Here is a 23083-nt window from a genome sequence, read left to right as displayed (position 1 = left end):
AAAAAGAGAGCAATTTGATATAAAAATAAATTAAAATAATATCTATATTTGAGCTATTCCTTATTCTTTGATTCTCCAACAAACAAAAAAAAAACAAAAAAAACAAAAAAAAAAAGAGATCTACTATTCTTCAAGCAATTAAAATATTAAACAATTGTTTTAAAATGGAAAAAAAAATTGTATTTAAAGATATATATGTTTGTTTGTTTTTTTGTTTTTTTTTTTTTTTTTTTTTTTTTTTTTTGTCAGTATTTTAAGTGGAGTTGGAGATATATTTTTACCAGGCTGTCCTAAAATATTTTTTCCTATTAAACCTAAGGTTTAGGGGTATTTTTGAACCACATAAAAGTCTAGTCTAAAAAGGAGAATCCTCTTATAAAGTATAGATAACCTTAAATATATGTCCATAAATGAGCAATATTACTAATTAACTTACTCTTGCCATTTTTACCACTCTTTAACTGATTGCCATGTTATATGTTTAAAACAAATATATTTGTTTTAAACATATAACATGGCAATCAGTTAAAGAGTGGTAAAAATGGCAAGAGTAAGTTAATTAGTAATATTGCTCATTTATGGACATATATTTAAGGTTATCTATACTTTATAAGAGGATTCTCCTTTTTAGACTAGACTTTTATGTGGTTCAAAAATACCCATAAACCTTAGGTTTAATAGGAAAAAATATTTTAGGACAGCCTGGTAAAAATATATCTCCAACTCCACTTAAAATGCTAACAAAAATATGTCAAGAGGTACTCATTTTTGGACCTATATAATCTTCTACACAACATAAAAATTGTTTCATATTGTATTGATGGAAACATTGTTGCCTTTTTGAATTTATTGTATATTGCAGGAAAATAAGACTTAACTTGTCAGATTATTCAGAGGATGGTGTAGAACTTATTAGGAACTTCTGTTCATGCCCTACAACCGAATACTTTGTTGCCTGTATGGCAGAATCGATCCTTGAAGAATGTGTTCTTGGTAATATCATCTTTAATTCCCCTAATTTTTCTATATATAAATTAGCCTTAATTTCTTTTTTTGTGCAAATTTCTTCATCAATCTTATTCATGTCCTTTTACATCCTTCTGTTGGGAACATTTTTTGAGAATGCAGAGATTCTTTGGCATAGAAATTTTTTTTAATCCAAAAATTTAACCTTAAAATAGAAACTTAAAGCTAAGTTTAAGAACAATCTCACCAAAATTAAGTTATAAGATGACATAAAAGTGCTGCACTTGAAGGTTAATTTGTGCCACCAAGAGTAGAATTTGGCATAAAACAGTTCCTTGGTTGAACAACCTCTTAGGACCAAACTATAGCATCAACCTTTGTGTTGGACGCACCACCACACACAAAAGTTCAATAACAACCACAAATATATCCTTTCCTTTCCACACAAAAGAGTATCGGTTCTAATGAGTGTATCTTACTAAATGCATCCCTCTTGCTAACTCAATATCTAATTAAGGAAATTACTGAGTAACCTTTAAATCAATAATGTATTATGATTTTGATATTCCTTCTTTAAGAGTCATTTTGTTTTATTTTCTTTATCTTGTTGCTGAGACTGGATTTACTTTACTATTTCCAAGATGATTAATTGATTATCTTCTAATTGCTTTTTTGAGTAGTTTATGTGTCACTTTGTAGTTGTCTCGTTAAGCAACCTTGATTTGCCATTCAAAAATATTCTTGATAGGTCGAAATTTTCTGTAATAGCCCCCGGAGGGAGAATTGCATTCTATTAAGAACATTACAGGGGGAAAATTCATCAACTTGCATTACAACTTACTAATGGTAAAATAATATCCTGACATCTTCCCCCATTGAAAAATTTATGCTCCCATGTCTTCATTTGATATGGTTTATATTCAACTATGTGATTCATTTAAAAAAAAAAAAAAAAAAAAAAATTCTAGCATGATGTGTTGCTGTGGAAATGTTCATTTCTTGGTTGATAAATTTTGTTTATGGCACAAGAAAGTCTATAAATGAAACATAATTAATATGAATTTTGGGTCATGCATTATGACATTATCTATTTCTTATTTCTCCGATGAACAATTAAATATTTAAATTACTATTCCCAACATTGATTTAATTTCTAGAATGAATTTTAGCTAAAATAATCTTTTATTTTCCTTTTTCACACAACCTAGTAACTTAAAGTAAGTTTACTAATTTATTTAATTTGCTCCTAAAAAGAAAAGGTTACTAGATCAATTACACTATCATAATTGATTTAAAGTAATATGATGTGGTGATCACTGCACAAGTACAAGTTCTTGTAATGTGGAGAGTAAGAGTTGGAGTTCAAGTCTATAAGAGGGAGTTTCACATATATACACTTAGATTAAGTTAAAGTTAAATTTCTATTTCAAATATATATTTAAAAAGAAATAAAAAGAAGAAGAAGAGAAGAAAAGAGTAATGTGAGTTTAAGTGTTCATCTCTTGAGGAAGTTTGATATGGAAAATGCTTCATGACAACGTGGAAAATGATAATATTTGCCTAAAAAATGTTTTAGACCAACGATTACAAATTGGCTTTTCTTCTAAGTTTTTCTTTTCTTTGTGAATCAGGTGCAGAAGTACTTTAAATGGAATTCACCTCCAATTAAATTCGATGCTTTTCATATGGCCATGTACGAGCTCTGGATGCGTAGGGATGTCTCTATTATTGGAAACTGTTCGAAATTTTTGGGAACATATATATCAGCATCAAGTAAAAAAACTAATAAAAGTTACCTAAAATTGTGTGAAGCAAAATTATATTTTTAATACCTTTATTTATTTATATTTATTTATTTATTTTTAAATCTGACATGAGGAGTCATATCATAACATCACCTTTTTTTTTTTTTTTTTTTTTTTTTTTTTTTTTTTGCTGAATATATCATAACATCACTTGACTGCACATTTTCACCTTTCAAATTCTTCTCACACACATAAAAGTGATATATACTTTTACTATTGTTCATTGAGATAAAAGTCTGTACATTGACACAATGTTCTAGTAATTATATATGTTTTTTTTTTTTTTTTTTTTTTTTTGAGAATCTAGTAATGATATATGTAAAACCATAAAGAAGTAGAAAAGAAACGATTCTCGCTCTTTTTAAGTCTTACTTGTTTGTTTTTATTTGTGAACTATCGATTGTGCCTTTTGAACTATTATCCGATAGCAATGTTTGCTTAAGTAGTGATCAATAGCAATGCAACTAAGACTGTGTTTGTTTTGGCTAAAAAGGATTTCAGGAAATCATTTAATACCAGTCTGAGTGTTTGGTAAGCACAGAAAATTGGGTTAAACGGAAATCAATTTCCGCGTTCACCGTAAAATACCCCTCCAAAGCCGGAAATGATTTTCAGTCAAAATTTTCACTTCAAGCCATTTCCGGACTTACGCCGAGAGAGAGAAAGAGAGAGAGAGAGAGAGAGAGAGAGAGAGAGAGAGGAAGAAGAGAGAGCAACCTTCGACTTCGCCGGCGAACCCACGAACCAAGATCACACCCCGAACCCAGAGCCCAGATCACGCCTTCGACTTCGTCGATCTACAAACCGATCTACGAACCCACGAATGGATCTTGGACCTAGAGCCTTCGACCCACCGATCTACGAACCCACGAACAGATCTTCGACCCAGAGCCTTCGACCCACGAGCCTTTGACTTCGCCGGCCACCCAGAGCCTTTGCGCCATGAACCCACGAATTGATCTCTCTCTCTCTCTCTCTCTGTGATTTTGATTTTTTGTGTGATTTTGATTGACCCACGAACCGATCTACGTTTCTGTGTGATTTTGATTTTTTACTTTCTCCCTTTTATCTCTGATTTTTTTGTTGTTGTTGTGGTGGTGTGGGTGGTGGTGTTTTGGTGGTTTTCTTGTTGTGTGGTGATGGGTTTTGTGTGGGTGGTGGTGGAAAATAGCATTTTCAAAATGTTACCAAACACATGAAAATATTTTCTAGAGCAATTTTCATAATGCAACCAAACACTTGAAAATATTTTCCTTTCTTGAAAATAGCATTTCCGGAAAATAATTATTTTCCGGAAAATATTTTACATGAACCAAACACAGCCTAAATGAATCACCTAGCCGCACATACTACCATCGTATCAATTACAAAGTCAAATTATTGAGACGAAAAAAAAAAAAAAAAAAGTCTCAGTACAATTTACTGATAATAGCCATGACACAATTATATAGGTCTGCATTAATCTTTTTGGTGTGACCTTTTAACCAAAAATAAAAAAAGAGTTATTTTATTAAAATTTATTAGAATGATGATAAGGATATACTATAAATTTTATTACATAAACCTCATTAATGAGACAATATCCTTTTACGCTTTGTTTACAATTACAACCATTATTTTATATCATATTCATAATTAATGTGGGAATGTCCACATTTTAACACATGAAAATTGATGTTAAAAGTGTTAGAAATCGGATAATAATTGTTGTAATATTGTATTTAGTTAGTTAGTTAGTTACAATTCCAATCATATTAATTAATCACATTTAATGCATGTTGGAATAATTATTAATGTACATGTGAAATAATAAAACCATTATGATAAGGCCATGTTGGTCAATAGAATATTTTATAATTCTATAAATACCTACTTGTAATCACATTTTCATTCATTGAAAAATAAACTAATTGATTGCTAAGTGGTGGGTTCCAGATAGCTCAACTGATAAAGTCTCTGATAGTTGAATAAGAGATTTAGGGTTCAATTTCTCTGCCTACACTAAAAATCGATTACTATCTTTGTCTGATGATAAAGAGCAAAAATCACAAAAGCACGCCATAAGTTGAAACTCTATGTTTTCTAAGTTTTTAAAGCAAGCATCTCTTGGATTACAATAGCCAGAATAACATCAGGACATTCCTAAAGAGATTTCTTATTACAATCTTCCATATGATGTTATAGTAGCCTTGTTACGCTACTTTGGACATGGCTGACGTACGTAGTAGTATATGTGATTTGTGGCACATCAGCAAAATTATATGTATATATATATATATATATATCTTAGGTTTTTTTTTTTTTTTTTTTTTTTTTTTTTTTGTGTTTTTAAAAATTGACACATCTATCTATAAAGATAATGCAGTAAAATTTATAATATTAATACTATCCTGTCTATAATGTTGGAAAAAGAGATGCTAATATAAGGTATCATAGATAAATACATAAATAAGAATTACGTATGTAGGTTAAAAAAAAAAAAGGGGTTATAGGCGGGTGATTCAGAAAGGAGCTGTTTGGAGAATAGGGGATGGGCGAAATATAAGCATCTGGGATCATAATTGGCTGCCTGAACCTGGTATGAGCAGAGTGGTGTCACCAAAAATGGATGAAGGGCTGAACCGGGTGTGTGAACTCTTTTATCCTAATACAAAAACGTGGAATTGGGAGGTGCTGCAGAAATCCTTCTACCCGTGGGAGGCTGAAGTGATAAGAAAAATTTATGTAAGTGAGGCGAGCAACACGGACTGCCTGGTTTGGTCCAAGACATCGGATGGTTGCTACTCGGTAAAGTCCGCCTATCAGATGCTTGCAACAGATCAGGTAATCAATGCAGCTCCATCATCGTCAAATGGGGAAGGTTCAAAGGTGTGGAGGAGTATTTGGAAGATCAGAGCGCCCCCAAAAATCAGGCATTTCATGTGGAGAGCAGCCAAAGATGCTTTACCTTCAAAACAGAATTTAGCGCGACGGAAAATCGCTTTAGACGAAACTTGTTCACTGTGTGATGAGCAGCAAGAATCGGTCATGCACGTGTTATGGTTGTGTGACCAAGCCAAGGCGGTGTGGAAATCCGTCCCAAGCTTCACACGAATGTACCAGACCAGCAGTGCAAGGCCCTCAGGTACGATGGACAAAGCCTCCAGAGGACTTTTATAAAGCCAATTTTGATGCAACTCTCTTTGAGAACAGTAATATGGCCGGCATAGGAGTGGTGATTAGAGATCATAATGGTAATATTATTGGTGCTCTGAGTCAGAAAATAGCTTTGCCTCAATCAATTGAACATGCAGAGGCACTTGGGGCATCTCTGGCTGTGGTTTTTGCAAGGGAGCTTAGCTTGTTTAAGGTAATATTTGAAGGAGATTGCCTAAGGGTCATAAAAGCTATTAACACAAAGGAGCCATGCAAGTCTCTGTTTGGCCACATAATTGAAGAAATATGGAGTTTTAGTTCTGCTTTAATGGCTTGTAGCTTCCAACATGTAAAAAGGGAGGGAAACAAATTGGCACACGCCTTAGTTAGAAGAGCAGTTGTATCTGTGGATATTGATGTATGGGTAGAAGAACTACCTATGGATTTGGATGATGTATTCAATCTTGATTTAGCTTAATAAAATTCACTTACTTGTTCCTCAAAAAAAGAAAAAAAGAAAAAAAAAAAAGGATTATGTGCTAAATATGACATTTATTACATAGTAACTATAGCATAGATAGCAATAAGCCAATAAAATTTATTACTAAATATTAAATTCAACAAACATGTGAGCATCTGCTAAAAAAAAAAAGAACGAACAAACAAACAAACTAACATGAGAACAACATGGCTGAAAATCTTAAATTTGGTCTAAGTTAAGTTTTCAACTCTCAAATTTAAAATTAAACCAAATTGTCCAACATTTATTCATTATTATTATAAAGCACTAAATTGAGAAATTGGCTTTGTAAACCAATCAACTAGCTCAAACTGCTTTGCTTTGTTCAATATCCGACTGGAATTTAGATCTCAGCCTCCCAGTTTGCTGCAATTCCAAAAATTTGCTATATGTCATTTCAACATATGCAGGTTGATCACTTTCATTGTCAACTAACTCTGGTTCTGGCCTCATAACCGTGTCTAGTGCTGGTCCATGTGCCAGAGCTATGGACATCCTTGTAGCTTTGTTATTCACAAGTGCCCGGTGTGCAATACTCTTGTACTTGCCATTGCTCAAAATCTTGCAAGGAAACATTATATTCAGAAAATTTAGATTTTAATTCAAAAAATTGTTCATTTAGATAATATTCATATGTCAAGAACATGATAAGTGAAAAACATAATGCCAATGATATTTTAATAAAAAATTATATAATTACACACACATAAAAAAAAAAGAAAACGATCAACCCTCATTCGTGTATTCACTTCACTGTTACGATCATTTACCTATTTTTAATTTTTTTTTTTTAATTTACAGGGTTAGTTCTTCATTTTGGCCATTTAGGCTACTTAACACGGTTAACTCTTCCTTTTGGGCATTTAGAAAATTTCTTTATGTCCCAAATGGAAGAAAACTATATAATTTTAATTTTGTGTGTTTATAGTCCTAATTAAAAAAAAAAAAAAAAAAGTTTTCAGAAAGTAGTTCAGATTTGGCTAGAAGTAAAAAACGTACCCCTCTCTCTCTCTCTCAGCAACATTTGTTAACAAGTCAACATCAAAGCACTATTTTTCTCTCTTGCCTTTAAACTTTTTTTTTTTTTTTGAGAAACCGCCTTTAAACTTATTCACGCATGTCACGTGTCACATTTAACTTAAATAAGTGTTGGGTAATTTCTAATTTCCATTATGAAATTTGGTGTAAGTTTAAATTGTTTAATCATGTAATCCTTCAAATTTAAAGGGTTTTTATTTAGTCCTTGAAATTATACAGGGTGAACAATTGTCTTTATTTTTTTATTTTTTTATTTTTTTACACGACTAATGGAATGTTGAAGCAGCCCATTTTTACAAGACTAAAATCGAACCAACCACATATTTAAGAGTGCACAAATTTAAGTAACAAAATTAAACCAACCTCATAAACGGAAGAACAAAATTACTCCCCCCACCCCCTCTCTTTAAAAAAAATTCAAGGATAAATATATATATATATATATTTATGTGAATGACAATTAATGTTTTATCTTTTATCACCTTAAACCTAAAATTGTATCAAACCGATCTTACTAGTTAACTTCAGCTGGCATAGTTGCTTAATAAAAAGATTAATTGAGAAAGATAATGAGAAGATGAATAACACATGGGGACAAGTAAAAATGGAGTTCAAGAAGCATGATAGAATGTACCTCCAAGTGATCAGCAACTTGAACAAAGAGTACATTGGCAGGGATATTGACATTAAACCATTTTTCGTTATGCTTTACTTGAAGGCCAGAGACGCCATTATTTACCAAAGTGGTTAACAGACCATGGTCATAGTGAGCGGGGATGCCAATTGCTTTCTCTGGCTCTGGACAAGTTGGATAATAGTTAGCAGCAAGCAACTGAAAACCCAACTCGAAATTGGCAGCCTTTTCTACGTAGCTCTCTTCTAACCCCAAGCTCTTTGATATAGCTTTCAGCAATATTATTACTACTTCCCGGTTTCTTTTGCTGAACTCCCTTGCAATCTCACTGTGTCAACAAAAATATAAATAAACCATTCATTATGAATTGCACTGGCCATGACCAAATTATTATTATTGAAATTTTAATTGAAAAATAAATTTATCATAATTAAAAGAAGGAAAATTCTTAGTTTAAGTAGATTGAACAAATTGCATATAACGTTGTATACAAACTTATGGGTAGAACTTACCCTTGAAAAACTCTTGCAATGGGAAAGTATCTAAAACTCATATACACATATTTAAACTTACACATATACAATGTGAAACACTCCTACCTCTATGTCAACCATGGTGGTTGGCTTTGATACTAAATATTACAAACTCATGGATAGAACACACCTTTGAAAACCGATTTACAAGAAAAGTATGGTGAAAAATTTATGTGCATATGTTTAAACTTACACTTAAGCAATGTGGGATATTAAAATTGTAACAGATTCTTAATACTTCAGAACTTGAATTTTTTTATTCATAATATGTGATATGTGATATGATTTAGGAGGTTAAATCTGAAATGAAATGTACCTGAACCCAGCTGGTTTGTTGGGTGTATGAAATTCAGGATGGGCGAAGCACTTGAGAAAATCTCTCCAATAGTTTGCTTTATCCATTGAAGGATTAAAGCCTGTACCACACCTGATTGGATCCATGACATGGTTTCCTTGATACTCTTTCTTCTCCTCCTCTGGCAAGTCGAAAAATTCTTGAAACGAAGCTATCATTGCCTTCGTCAGACTCTCCGTCACATCATGATTAATCACCTAATAAGACCCTCATCAAATCTCAGTAACATGCAAAAACTGAAGACACGTTTAAAAAAAAATAATAGAAAGCTCAAAACAGATAAGATAAACTGTACCATGAAGCAGCCCCAGTCTGAGCAGGCTTTGCTGAGTTGATGGATGATTTGGGACTGTTCTTCAGGAGTACCAGAAACAAGAAGAGAGATGTCGATAATGGGGACTGAATCTTCTGCATCACCGGCTATTGGTGCATCACCGGCTATTGGTTCATCACGGAGATAAGGGGTGAAGTTGTAAAACGAAGGGATGGAGGAGGAGCCAGTTGATTCAACTAGTGCTTTCACGGTTGTTATCTTTGGTGGATGAACAGGTGATGCATTCATGGACATTGCTGAAGCCATTGATGAGGAGAAACTAGAACACTAGAAACAGAGAGAGAGAGAGAGAGAGAGATAGCCGAGTAAATGTGGCAATATTGTTATGTTACCTACAAGCTATAATCACGTTAATATATGCTAGGAAAACATACAGCTCGTTTTGGACGTTTCTCCCATTATTTGGTGCGACCTAACATTAATTTTTATTTATTAATAATTATTCACCAGCAGTTCGTAAATTTGTATCTATGGAAAAAAAAAAAATTTCTCTATCATTATTTTAGAGCATTATTATCATATACCAATAAGATTGCCGAGCGGCTGTTGAGAATATAATCATGAAAGCCTAGAAGGGGCGAGGTTACAAGTTCCAACATTTTGCATTATGCTGTTCACATGTCAGTACTTCTAAATTTTTATAGGTAATAAAAAATGGGTAGTGAGTTAACAACTTTTTTGACCTCTGTTTAATAACTTTTTTTTCTTTTTACATCTTTATGTTTTTTTAAACTTTATAAATACTTTTATGTACTTTTCTTTCATTTATCTCTTTTATTATTATTATTATTATTATTATTATTATTATTATATATAACTAGTGTTAGGGAATCCTTAATAAGCACCACAATTCTGGTTGTTAACATCTCCCATAAAAAATAGTGAAAAAAAAAGGGGTAATAACTCTTACACCGTACAAAGTACAAACAATCATACATTTAGACCTTGTTTGGTAATGGTATTTAAATAACAAAAATTGTTGTATACCAAACAAATATAAATTTACACACTTTTCACCCATATGTATTTTCACAAAAATTAAACAACATTAATAGAAATCTCTTACTTACTTACACTTTCGTGAATAGTTAAGCTGCTGATCATTGCTTTCCCTTGTCAATCTCAGTCGCACCTTTCTTCACAAAAAACTTGAGAAATCTCACTGTGCTGCTGCTCTGAATTAGTTTCCCTTTCTTCTTCTTTTCTTCAATACAAGAAAGAGATAAAATGAATCAAGGCAGTGGCGTGTTGTTCGTGAAATCATTCGGCCATGGTTGGGGGCTTTAATAATAAGTGGTGAAGAAGGAAGTAAAAAATAGAGAGAGATCCTGATGGGAATTTAATTTTTTGCTGAAAAGATCCTAATGGGAAATGTGAATTGGAAAGAGAGAAAAAGGACAAAATGATAAAGCTTGAAACCTAATTGGCTTGAGAAAATATGGCTGGGTGGATTTCTTTTGCATAAGATTTGTTGATTTAATATTGAATAATATCGGATGTATAAACTATTTAAATTTTTTTTTTTTTTAAGAAATAGTTGATGTGGTGAGCTGTTATTAATAAGTAAAAATGTGATATTAGTAGTCGGATTAATTGAAAACTAGTAAGAATTTTTCACATCAACATTTTGCAAAAATATTGTAAAATAGTTTCTGTCTTTAACATTATTTATTGAATAATGCTACAAGCATAAATTATTTTACAATATTTTTACAAACTATTATTATAGCCAATCATTATTAGTTCTCATCTAATCTCATTATTAATATAATTTTTTTACTTACCAATAACCACTTTATCACATCAACCTTTTGTAAAAAAAAAAAAAAAAAAAAAATTGAATCTCTAGCATTTTTCATACTCATTTTTTATTATCTTCAACTAGTTTTAAGTTTACCAATTCTAATCTCAAAAAAAAAAAAATATATATACATATATATATATATGTATAACATAGGGAAAGTTATTTGGTTAAGTTTTTTGAAATTGTGCTTTTTGAAAAAGTGGTAATTTAAAAAAATTGCAAATCCAAGTATTTGATAAAAACTTTCAGAAAGTGATTTAAAAAAAAAAAAAAAAGCTGAATGTTTGCTAATACTTCTAAAAGTTTCTTTTGAGGTGTAAATTACCCATAAAAAACCAACAATTTTTTTTTTCTAATTTCTCTTTTTCTTTTTTATTCTTATCAATCTTTATATTTTATTGACATCCTCTTTTCTTCACCTTTTTATTTTTTATTCTTCTCCACATATTGTCCAATCCTTTTCTAGGATCTTCATTTCTTCTCAGTTCTCACCTCTCCATCACGGTACCACCACACCTTCTCCATGGTTGATCTATCATAAGCTTTGTGACTGAGCATATAATCTTTATCTTTTTATTGGAAATGAGAGTTTATGGGTTTATGTTGGAATTGAAAATTGCACATTTGTTTTTGAATTTTGCAATCTGTTTGGTTTTAGAATTTGGAGAAAAAAAAAAAAAAAAAAAAAAAAAAAAACCACAATTACCATATGTGGAGCCACATTATGATCCCAAATATTTTTACGGATCATGTTAACAAGTGCTCTTAGGCTATTAATTAATAACTCACTTTAAGAAAATTTTGATACCATTTTATAAAAAAAAAAAAAAATTATTAAAATATTAATTTTTTTTTTCTCTTAAGAACGTTCGTCACCGTTTCCCCCATTTTTAAAAACCTTCTACCAGTAGCTCACTTCAATTTTTATAAAACCCGGCCCCACAAGAGCACAGACTGCTCACCTCCTACACATCAGCTAAATTTGATTTGCCCTCCATTTTCTCAACGTTTCACCTAAAATGCAAAAGGTCGTTTTGTAAATAAAAAAAGTGTTGACCCTCTCACGTGATATCTACCTTCTAGAATTCTATGCCACTTAATCGTCCATCGTGATATCTAACTCTTTTTTTTTGGTTAACACTTAACAGGCATGATATTCAACAAGAAAGGGCTACAAAGTACAAACTGGCCACAGAGGCCAAGTTTGCTATCGGATACAAGTAATCTATTTAATTCATCCGAGGGGGAAACATGATATCTAACTCTTCTAGAATTCTAATTAGACAAATAAAAAAAATAAAAATAAAAAGCAAAAAAAAAAAAACCTCATAAAAACTGTTAACAACCAGTGATATCTAAATCTCTCCGGTTCTATGCCACTTTATAAAAACTGTTACATACACATTATTACACATTCAATTATTTTTAAACTAAAATAGTAAGTTTAATACATAATTTTAAAACTTGAACGATCTTAAACTTATTATTTTAATTCAAAAAATATGTGTGTAATAGTGTATGTATATTAGACTGTGTGTAACAAGCACTACATTTTATTTATTTATTTATTTTTTAAAGTCCTTTCTTGGCACTCATTCTCTTTCAAAATCCATTCAATGCTACAAAATTCTTCTTCTTTCTTTTTCTTCTTTGTTTTCGGTTCTATTTCAATTTTAATTTCAATTTATTTATCTTATGAATTATTTACTTATTTATTTTTACTTTAGTTGTCTTATCTTGTTGAATTTAAATTCTATTAAGTTTATTGTTAGTTATAGTGATTTTATTATATTTAATTTCCACAAATATTATTTATTGTAATTGTAAATAAGTCTAGTTTTGTTATATACTGATATTTAATTTCTACTAATGTTATGGATTTATAATTTTTCATAAGAATTAAAGAAACACTTGATAAAAAATGACTTTAAGATGCTCAATCAGGTGTTTAGCAGAATCGATTTTTGAAGAATGTGTTCCTGGTAATATCATCTTCCCCTAATTTTTCTACATATAAATTACCCTTAATTTCTTTTTTTTTCTGCAAATTTCTTCATCAATCTTATTCATGTCCTTTTACATCTGTTCCTTTTGTTGGAAACATTTTTTGAGAACGCAAAGATTCTTTGGCTTAGAAATTTTTTTTAATCGAAAAATTTAACCTTAAAATAGAAACTTAAAGCTAAGTTTAAGAACAATCTCACCAAAATTAAGTTATAAAATGACATAAAAATGTTGCACTTGTAGGTTAATTTGTGTCACCTAGAGTAGAACTCGACGTAAAACAGTTCCTTGGCTGAACAACCTCTTAGGATCAAACTATATCAACATTTGTGTTGGACGCACCTCCACACACAAAAGTTCAAGAACAACCACAAATATATCCTTTCCTTTCCACACAAAAGAGTATCGGTTCTAATGAGTGTATTTTACTGAATGCATCCCTCTTGCTAGCTCAGTATCTAATTAAGGAAATTACTGAGTAACCTTTAAATCAATCATGTATTATGATTTTAATCTCCTTCTTTAAGGGTCATTTTGTTTTACTTTCTTTATCTTGTTGCTAAGACTGGATTTACTTTACTATTTCCAAGATGATTAATTGATTATATTCTAATTGCTTTTTTGAGTAGTTTGTGTGTCACTTTGCAATTGTCTCGTTAAGCAACCTTGATTTGCCATTCAAAAATATTCTTCATTGGTCGAAATTTTCTGTGATAGCCCTCGAAGGAGAATTACATTCTGTTAAGAATATTACAGGGGAAAAATTCATCAACGTGCATTACAACTTACTGATGGTAAAATAATATTCTAACTTCTTCCCCCATTGAAAAATTTACGCTCCCATGGGCCATGTCTTCATTTGATATAGTTTATATTTAACCATATGCGTAATTTTACACTTTTTTCTTAATTTTTTTTATTTTATTCCAGCATGATTTGCTGCTGTGGAAATGTTCATTCCTTGGTTGATAAATTTTGTTTATGGCACAAGAAAGTCTATAAATGAAACATAATTAATATGAATTTTGGGTTATGCATTATGACATTATCTATTTCTTATTTCTCCGATGAACAATTAAATATTTAAATTACTGTTCCCAACATTGATTTAATTTCTAGAATGCATTTTAGCAAAAATAATCTTTTACTTTCCTTTTTCACACAACCTGGTAACTTAAAGTAAGTTTACTAATTTTTTAATTTGCTCCTAAAAGAAAAGGTTACTAGATCAATTATACTATCATAATTGATTTAAAGTAATGTGGCGTGATAGTCACTTCACAAGTACAAGTTCTTGTAACATGGAGAGTAAGAGCTAGAATTTAAGTCTATAAGAAAGAGTTTCACATACATACACTTAGATTAAGTTAAAGTAGAATTTTTATTTCAAATATATACTTAAAAAGAAATAAAAAGAAGAAGAAAAAGAGTAATGTGAGTTTAAGTGTTCACCTCTTGAGGAAGTTTGATTTGGAAAATGCTTCATGACAACGTGGAAAATGATATATTTGCCTAAAAATGTTTTAGACCTACGATTACAAATTGGCTTTTCTTCTAAAATTTTCTTTTCTTTGTGAATCAGGCGCAGAAGTACTTTAAATAGAATTCACCTCCAATTAAATTAGATGCTTTTCATATGGCCACGTATGAGCTATGGGCGCGCACACTACAAGAAATCTGGATTTAGGCGGCGTTTTTTTTAGCGACGTTTTTAAATTTGCCACTATAAGTAGTATATTGTGACATTTTAAAAAACGCCACTAAAGAGTGATCCTTTCGCGACGTTTTTCTAAGAACGTCATTGTAACCCAAAACAATAGCAGCGTTTCTTAAAACGCTGCAAAAAGTACAATTTTAGTGGCGTATTTTTTGTTTATAGCGACGTTTTTAGAAAACGTTGCTATAGTTTTTAAAGAACACCTAGCATATAGTCCAAAAAATTTTGAGGAAACAAATAGCGACGTTTTGGATAAACATATAGCGACGTTTTTTTAAAACGTCGCTATATGTTTCCCATTCAAAGTTCCGCTGAGTGGGAAAGTTCCCACCGTTTTGTCCTTTTTTTTTTTTTGGTCTCCTTTACTTAAACATTTTTTCATTCCTTTTTCTTTCTTATCATTCTTTTTTTTTTCTCAAACAAACTTCCCTTCCCACTATTCTCCCCCCCCCCCCACCCTTATCACTTCTTCACACTTAGCCACTGCCAGCCACTGCCGTTGTCGCCCTTGCCACCGTCGACCCATTGATGTACGAGCTCTTCCCTCTCTAGCCACCACCATTCTTTTTTCCCTCTTTTTTGGTGTTCAAGTTTCTTTAAAGTGTAAGTCTTTGTGTTTTGGCTTATGGGTTTGCTTTGATTTGGTTTTTCTTTAATGGGTCATGGAGTCTTTGTATTTTGGCTTTTGAATTTGCTTTGATTTAGTTTTTCTTTAATAGGTCATGGAACTTTTGTGCTAATTTTTGTTGTTTGCTTGTTGTGGTTGGAGTTTGGTACAGAAAACTCTTATTCAAATTTGGATTTTTGAGCAAAAAGACCGAGCATCAAAGGCTGAATCATTGTAAGTTTATGTACAAGTTTGTAAATCTTTTTTTTTTTTTCCTACAATTTTTCTGTAGTGTATAGATTTTGAATTTTTTTGTTATTACTTTTGTGGTTTAGCTAGCTTGAAATTAATTTTTTTTTAAAAAGCTCACTACCCACTAATGTGTAAATAGTTTCAACTAAATGCTCTTTATATATATATATATATATATATATATATATATACTGTTACTAAATTTTCATGCACCATGACTCATTAACATTGGACATTTGATATTGTGGAATAATGTTGATAGGTCTATTTGATCTATTACAAGCTTATTGCAAGCATATGTTAGTTATTGTTGAATTTTTAGTAGGTTTATATAGCATTTTTAATATTTTAAAAGAAAAATAATGAGTAGGTTTTGCGACGTTTTAAAAACATCACTAAAAAGCAAAAGGACAAATGCTTTTGCAACGTTTTTGAAATGTCGCTATTGGTGTGATTATTTGCGACGTTTTATAAATGTTGCTAAATGTATTTTCCTACATCATGTACGAAAATGTTATATTATTTAAAACGTTACTAAAAGTTGCTGAAAGCCACTAAAGAGTAACATATAGTGACGTTTTTCGAAACGTCACAATAGACCTATAGTGACCGCTCTATTGCGACGTTTTCAAACGTCACAAAAAAAAGTCGCTGTAAACCATTTGTGTCTGTAGTGACGTTTTTTGGGTTTTTAGTGACGTTTTACAAACGTCGCCTAAACCCAGATTTCTTGTAGTGGCAAGGATGTCTATATTATTGGAAATTGTTCGAAATTTTTGTGAACATATATATCAGCATCAAGTAAAAAGACTAATAAATGTTACCTAAAATTGTGTGAAGCAAAATGATATTTTTAATACCTTTATTTATTTATTTATTTATTTTTTTTTTTTTAAATCTGACATGAGGAGTCATATTATAACATCACTTGATTGCGCATTTTTCACCTCTCAAATTCTTCTCACACACATAAAAGTGATATATACTTTTACTATTGTTCATTGAGATAAAGGTCTGTACATTGACACAATGTTTCTGGTAATGATATATGTAAAACCATAAAGAAGTAGAAAAGAAACGATTTTCGCTCTTTTTAAGTCTTACTTTTTTGTTTTTATTTGTGAACTATCGATTGTGCCTTTTGAACTATTATCCAGGTTGTTTGGAGGATGGTCCATGCCTCCTTAGGAGTTTTAGTAGAGGATATCTTCTTGAACTCCTCATTAGTGACTACACTGAATAATGCATTCAATGCCCTGCTGTTGAAGGTTGTCGCCTTGATCTTGGCATCATCCCAATTGGCTGGTGCTTCCTTTGACTTGGTCTAGCCAATCTCTACAGCTTGCCACACCTTTTCATCTAGAGACTGCAAGAAAACTCTCATGCATACTTTCCGGTATGAATAGTTAGTGCGATCAAATAAATGAGGTATAATTAATGATTGTCCTCTATCCATGACAAACAGGGGTCAATGGATCAAACACAGCAAAGATTAACCCTAATTAGAGTGTGCATGCTCTGATACCACTTGATAGGTCAAAAACGAATTGACCCCTCGTGATAAATTAACCAATTAATTTAGCCAAGTGAATTAGTTAAGTTAATTAACATGCAAACGCGTGGTAGCATAAACAAATCACCAATAAACTAAGTATGCAGCGAAAAATCAATTGACACGATGATTTGTTTACAAATGGGGAAAACTTACCTGACAAAAACCCCACCGGGTGATTTTCAAGTCACCGCTCCCGAAATTCTACTATTATCACAACAAGCGGTTACAAGTAATAGAATCTCAGTACCTTATACCAACCTACAGTTGAACCCTTACCCCAATACCCAATTGAACTTGTTTTGTAGTGACAATTTCTCCTTTCAATGCACGACTTCCAAGTACATGACTCATCAATTGCGCGGATCTCAGTATGCGACTTCAATCACCAATTAGAGAAGGTTGTTGGCTGCAAAGTTCTTCAGTTCATCCCAACGATGAAGAACAAGAAGATGCTTGGTCACAAAACTCTACAGTGCACAAACACAGCAACTTCTTCACAAGAATGATGAACTAGGGCAAAACTGTGTCTCCAGTCACAAATTACTTGAACAAACTTTGCTTAACACTTGTGCAACTTGTGAACTCTTTGACGGCCCTTAAAATAATCCTTTTATATGTCTAGGGTTGTGAGAAAAGAAGACCCAAACACATAATCACGGATTAAAGCCAAAATAGAACTAGAATTTTGTTTTTCATAAATCTTAATAGATACCCTATCTGTCGAGCTGCTATCGAGCCACGGGGTTGAACAGCTCTATAGGTCTCGATAGATAGCTAGTTATCGAGCTTTAATAAATAGCACTTCTTCAACTTGAATCTTGGACAAACTTGCATGATTTTAACACTTGATCTTGAAATACAGTTTCTTGAAGTATTAAACACATTCTAGATCTACCCAAATACAAGTAAAGTGCATTTTGTCAAAGGATTAGCCAATTACATAAAATAGTGACATATGTTCCTAACAAGTGAATCACATATGTCCTAACAATCATACAATTTTATTGAAAGCCTCAATGAAAACAATTGATTTAAAATGCCTTGATTCCAAATCCAAATCCAAATACTAGTTAGCTTAATCCGATCGTTTTTATTTAAGCAAGTTCCATGGATATACATGATTGGCAACCCACATAATAGAAAATACTTATAAAGATAAGTACCAATCCAATTAAAATCAATTTCTTTTGATTTACAGCAAGTTAGGTGTGGGGGTCAGGTGACCATCACACATAGAGTATAATATTTAGGTTCAAACTTCAAAGGCCACTGCTTGGATTACCATTGAAGACAACCTATAAAGTTTACTAACCTATACCAACTTGTCTCTATTTCATAAGGACACCTGAACTCAAAATCTATGTACTATTGCTCAAAATCTCAGTAAAAAAGCTCTCGCATCAAAATACACGACTCACAGAGGCATTTCATCGAACAATTAATTGCTTTACATGGTTATTTAATACAAAAATTTGCATTTCAGTTAGACCAACCTTGAATCTGAAAAACATAAAATCTAGCAATTTCTTAACAAAACTAAACCAACCCAAGCACCAAACCTCAAATAAAATTGTCACTCCTAGCCTTACCAATAGATATAGAACCGCATGGACAAATCCAAACAAAACAAAACAAAACAAAATACCCATGAAAATTTTACAATAATCTTTCAATATCCAGGAATGAATAAAATCAACAATCAAAACCAAAATAAGCCAAAGACTTTACCTTTTTGAAATACCAAAAGCAAAAATTGATACTACCAGTTGATTAACCAAGGGATAAAATTGATACTTCAAAACTGAAGGTGCAAAGTATAGTGGATTATTTCTAACTCATTCTAGTAATTTAATCACCATTTCTAGCAATACAATTATACAACTAATACAATCTAACCAAATAACCAAAACAATCAAACACAAATGTAAAGAATATATGTACATGTATATGTGTATACCTTGCCTGTATGCAGTGTTCTACAGTAAACCAGATCTGTTGGTTTGAAGCTAACCAGGGGTCCAAGCCTATGACCTAGTGTACCCAAAACCGGTAAAATTTGAGACAAAAACCAACAAGATCTAAGAAACACCCAACAAACACACGAAGGGCAAAGACATTTAAAAAAAAAAAAAAATTAGTACCACTTTCAACCTTAAGATTTTGATAATTTCTTGATCAAATAAAAGAAGAAAAAAAAGATGTTAAAGGTTGTATTTTAAATATTTTTTATAGCTACAACTTTAAAAATTTGTATCACTAACTCATACAAGTAGCTCCTGGAATTCCCAGCTTATAGAAGAATTTTATCAAACACTTTGCATTTCCACTAGTCCAACCTTGAAGTCCCAAAAGAAAAAAAATCAACAATTTCTTAACAAAATTAAACCAACCCAGTTCTTATCCTTACAGAAAATAAAAACCCACAAAAAATTAGAAAAAAATTAAACAAAACCCACAGAAAAATCATAAACAAATAACAAAATCCACAGACAATTCTTAAACAAATCAAACGAAACCCACAGAGCACAAATAAACCTAGACATAGGATGGCAAAAAAATAGATTCAGTGATTTATCCAAGAGCATCAGTGATGAAGGTTGGAAAGAAGAGACGACAAAAGAGAAGAACCCACAAGAACTTGCTTCAGATTAAATGCGGTGTGAGAGAGAAGAAGAATCGTATTTTTTTTTTGGTTTTATACATTAACCTGACTGACCAGTAACTGATATTCTATTAAAATTATACAAATGGCTAAGATTAAAATAAGTAAATCTAATGGGTAAGACTTATGTAGGTACCATACCCCCTAAAAAAAAAGGGATACAGGAGAATGACCCATATTGATAAAAGTGTCTACATTTTAACACAAGAAAATTGATGTTAAAAGTGTTAGAAATCGGATAATAATTGTTGTAATATTGCATTTAGTTAGTTAGTTAGTTAGTTAGTGTGGTGGGCTTTTTTTGTAACTGCAGGCTGGGATGTTTCCTGCCATGTTACAGCCTAATGATTCTGGGTAGGAGAGTCAGAACTGGCTTGACTACAACACACCCCAAGCCAGCTTGTGCACAAGCTAGAACCCCTTTGTTAAGACCTTGGACACATGCCTGTGGCAAAGGAAATTGTTACAAAAAAGTTAAGGCAAGCAGGTGTAATATGACAATAATAAGAAGAATATGTTTACTGTCAACCAGGAAGGAAAAAAAAGCTAAATCATGATCTTAGTAAAGGAAGAGATAATGTAGTGATATAAATGCAGCAAAAATGAGTTAATAACAATGACAAAAATAAAAGGAAATAATATTAATGCTTAATCCACAAAATAAAAAGGAAGGATAGTTAGTCTGCTGTGCTTGATTTCTCAACGGAGTAAAGTCCAAGAAGGGAACCACCCTTCAATGTGGGTATTCTCATTAGGGCGTCCTGCCACAGAAATTGCCAACTTTGAGGGTATGGGCCTAGATGGCTTTTCCTTAAATTTTTTAATCCTCACTAGAGAGTAGGCTTTTAGAGGGAGAGAAATGAACAACCTATTGGTGCATGCCTACTATCACACTCTTGCTCACTCTCTATTTTTCCTTTCTAGTTCCCATTTCCTCTCTAAGTTTTCTGTTTTCCCTTTTATCTTTCACTCCTTTTATTACTTCTTTTTCTCTTTTTTTAATTATTTTTTTTTATCTTCTGTATTTTTTTTCCCCTTTTCTTTATTCTCCTCCGTTCTCCCTTGTTTTGCCTCCCACTATGCACAGTTAAGACCCTTTTTTTTATACTGCCTGTCGTGATGGGTATTTACTGTTTTGTCCTTTAACCACTTTTTTCCTAATATAGCTGTCCTTTCGAGACCACCCACTGCTCTGTCAGCTGCCCAATCATCACCACTTACCTGTACTGGCCGTGCCACATCCCATTCCCAAACAAAATAGTTTTATTTTGTTTTCTTGCTCACCATGGCATTCCCATCCGAATAAGAGTGAGCATTCTCTCTTACTATCCCCCATGGCATGCACCTAGTGATTCTAGCTCATCTTTCCCTCTTTTAGGAGATATGTCATCCTAGCAGGATATTTCCCTCAAAAGAGCTTGAGCGGGAACCCTAGAATAGGCTTTCCCCTTCTCCCCACCACCAAACCATACCCTCTCTTACATCTGACCCATGACCCACCACTCCTATATTGGCTAGGTACAAGTGGATGGTGCCTGAGCATTGTGCATGCTCCACTTCCATGTGTGTCCATAGCTTGTCTACTGTTCATATGTTTGCCATAACCCGAGGGCTTGTCTGCACGTTTTGCTACTCGTTCTTGACCTTTTGTGGCATGGATGAGTCTCTGGGCTTTCATTCTTTATGTCTTACTTCTTTCCTGGACTGCATTTTGCTTGGTCGTGGGCCTTTCCTTCTTCAATCCATCCCTTAACCTCTTTGCAGGTTGATTGACACTTCTGCCATGCCACCTTGTTGTTCCTGCCATGTTATTATTTAACTTGTGCTTGCTGGGCCTCTTTTGGACATGCTGTATGCTTTCCTTTTGCTCAATTCTAGTAGCCCAATACTATCATTGGGCTTGTACTCATGCTGTTTTGGGCTTTCATGGCCCATTTCATCGCTTTCGGGCTTCTTTGACCCATTTTATTCTTTTAGGCATACTCAACCCGTTTCATTTCCTTGGGCATCCTCGACTCATTCCAATCCTTCATTCCCATGGGCTTTTGCTAAGTCTTTTGGGCTTCCCCGGCCCAAGTTACCATATCCTTTACTTTCGGAGTTTATATGCATTTCCACCAAACCCTATTTACTTAATTCCTTCTTTTGGCCTCCTTCGGCCCATTCTTGCTTGCTTTCCATTTATCATAATGCTTATGGGTTTACTACTTCTTTCTTTGGGCCCGCTTGTTTTCTTTGATGCCCTTTTGCTATTTTACAAGCCTATGGTCCATTATTCCAGTCATTCGGACTTAATGGTTTTCTTCTCAATTTGCTAATTTTTCTTCTTTATTTCCTCCCACATTGTTGAGCTTTTTCCTATTATTGGGTCTCCTTGCCAAAGTGGGCATTAACATGTTAGTTACAATTCCAATCATGTTAATCACATTTAACACATGTTGGAATAATTATTAATGCACATGTGAAATAATAGAAACATTATGATGAGGTCATGTTGGTCAACAGAATATTTTTATGATTCTATAAATACCTACTTGTAATCACATTTTCATTCATTGAAGAATAAACTAGTTGATTGCTTAGTGGTAAATTCTAGTTAACTCAACTGATAAAGTCTCTGATGGTTGAATAAGAGATTTAGGGTTCAATTTCTCTGCTTACACCAAAAACCGATTGGTGTCTTGGTCGATGATAAAGAGCAAAAATCACAAAAGCATGCCATAAGTTGAAACTCTATGTTTTCTAAGTTTTTAAAGCAAGTATCTCTTGGGTTACAATAGCCAGAATAACATCAAGACATTCCTAAAGAGATTTCTTATTACAATCTTCCATATGATGTTATAGTAGCCTTGTTACGCTACTTTGGACATGGCTGACGTACGTAGTAGTGAATGTGATTTGTGGCATATCAACAAAATTATAAATATACATACATACATATATATATCTCAGGTTTTTTTTTTTTTTTTTTTTTTTTTTTTGTGTGTGTGTTTAAAAATTGACATATCAATCTATAAGATAATGCAGTAAAATTTATAATATTAATACTATCCTGTCTATAATGTTTAAATACATGAATAAGAATTACTTATGTAAGTTAAAAAAGAAGGATTATGTGCTAAATATGACATTTAATACATAGTAACTGTAGCATAGATAGCA

The 23083-nt window shown here is 32.3% G+C and overlaps 1 protein-coding gene across 1 annotated transcript; it reads right to left on the bottom strand.

Annotated features, from left to right (window-relative positions):
- Positions 1 to 6438: 6438 nt before the first annotated feature.
- LOC115967681 (protein DMR6-LIKE OXYGENASE 2-like) lies at positions 6439 to 9652 on the bottom strand. The gene is made up of 4 exons (XM_031086820.1): positions 9282 to 9652; positions 8948 to 9183; positions 8099 to 8426; positions 6439 to 6987 (listed from the first exon to the last, which is right to left on the bottom strand). The coding sequence occupies exons 1-4, from the start codon at positions 9564 to 9566 to the stop codon at positions 6733 to 6735; spliced, it is 1104 nt and encodes a 367-aa protein (XP_030942680.1). The 5' UTR covers positions 9567 to 9652; the 3' UTR covers positions 6439 to 6732.
- Between the last annotated feature and the right edge of the window lie 13431 nt (positions 9653 to 23083).

This window comes from Quercus lobata, chromosome 11 (assembly GCF_001633185.2).
Source record: "Quercus lobata isolate SW786 chromosome 11, ValleyOak3.0 Primary Assembly, whole genome shotgun sequence".
Lineage (NCBI taxonomy): Eukaryota > Viridiplantae > Streptophyta > Magnoliopsida > Fagales > Fagaceae > Quercus > Quercus lobata.
This window is presented reverse-complemented; position numbering and strand designations above follow the sequence as displayed.

Excerpts from the sequence above, each read along its gene's own strand:
- LOC115967681 (XM_031086820.1), bottom strand. The coding sequence starts at position 9,566 with ATGGCTTCAGCAATGTCCATGAATGCATCACCTGTTCATCCACCAAAG. Across the intron at positions 9,184-9,281 it reads CAGACTGGGGCTGCTTCATG|GTGATTAATCATGATGTGAC; the intron begins GTACAGTTTATC and ends GGGTCTTATTAG. Across the intron at positions 6,988-8,098 it reads AAGTTGCTGATCACTTGGAG|ATTTTGAGCAATGGCAAGTA; the intron begins GTACATTCTATC and ends TTTCCTTGCAAG.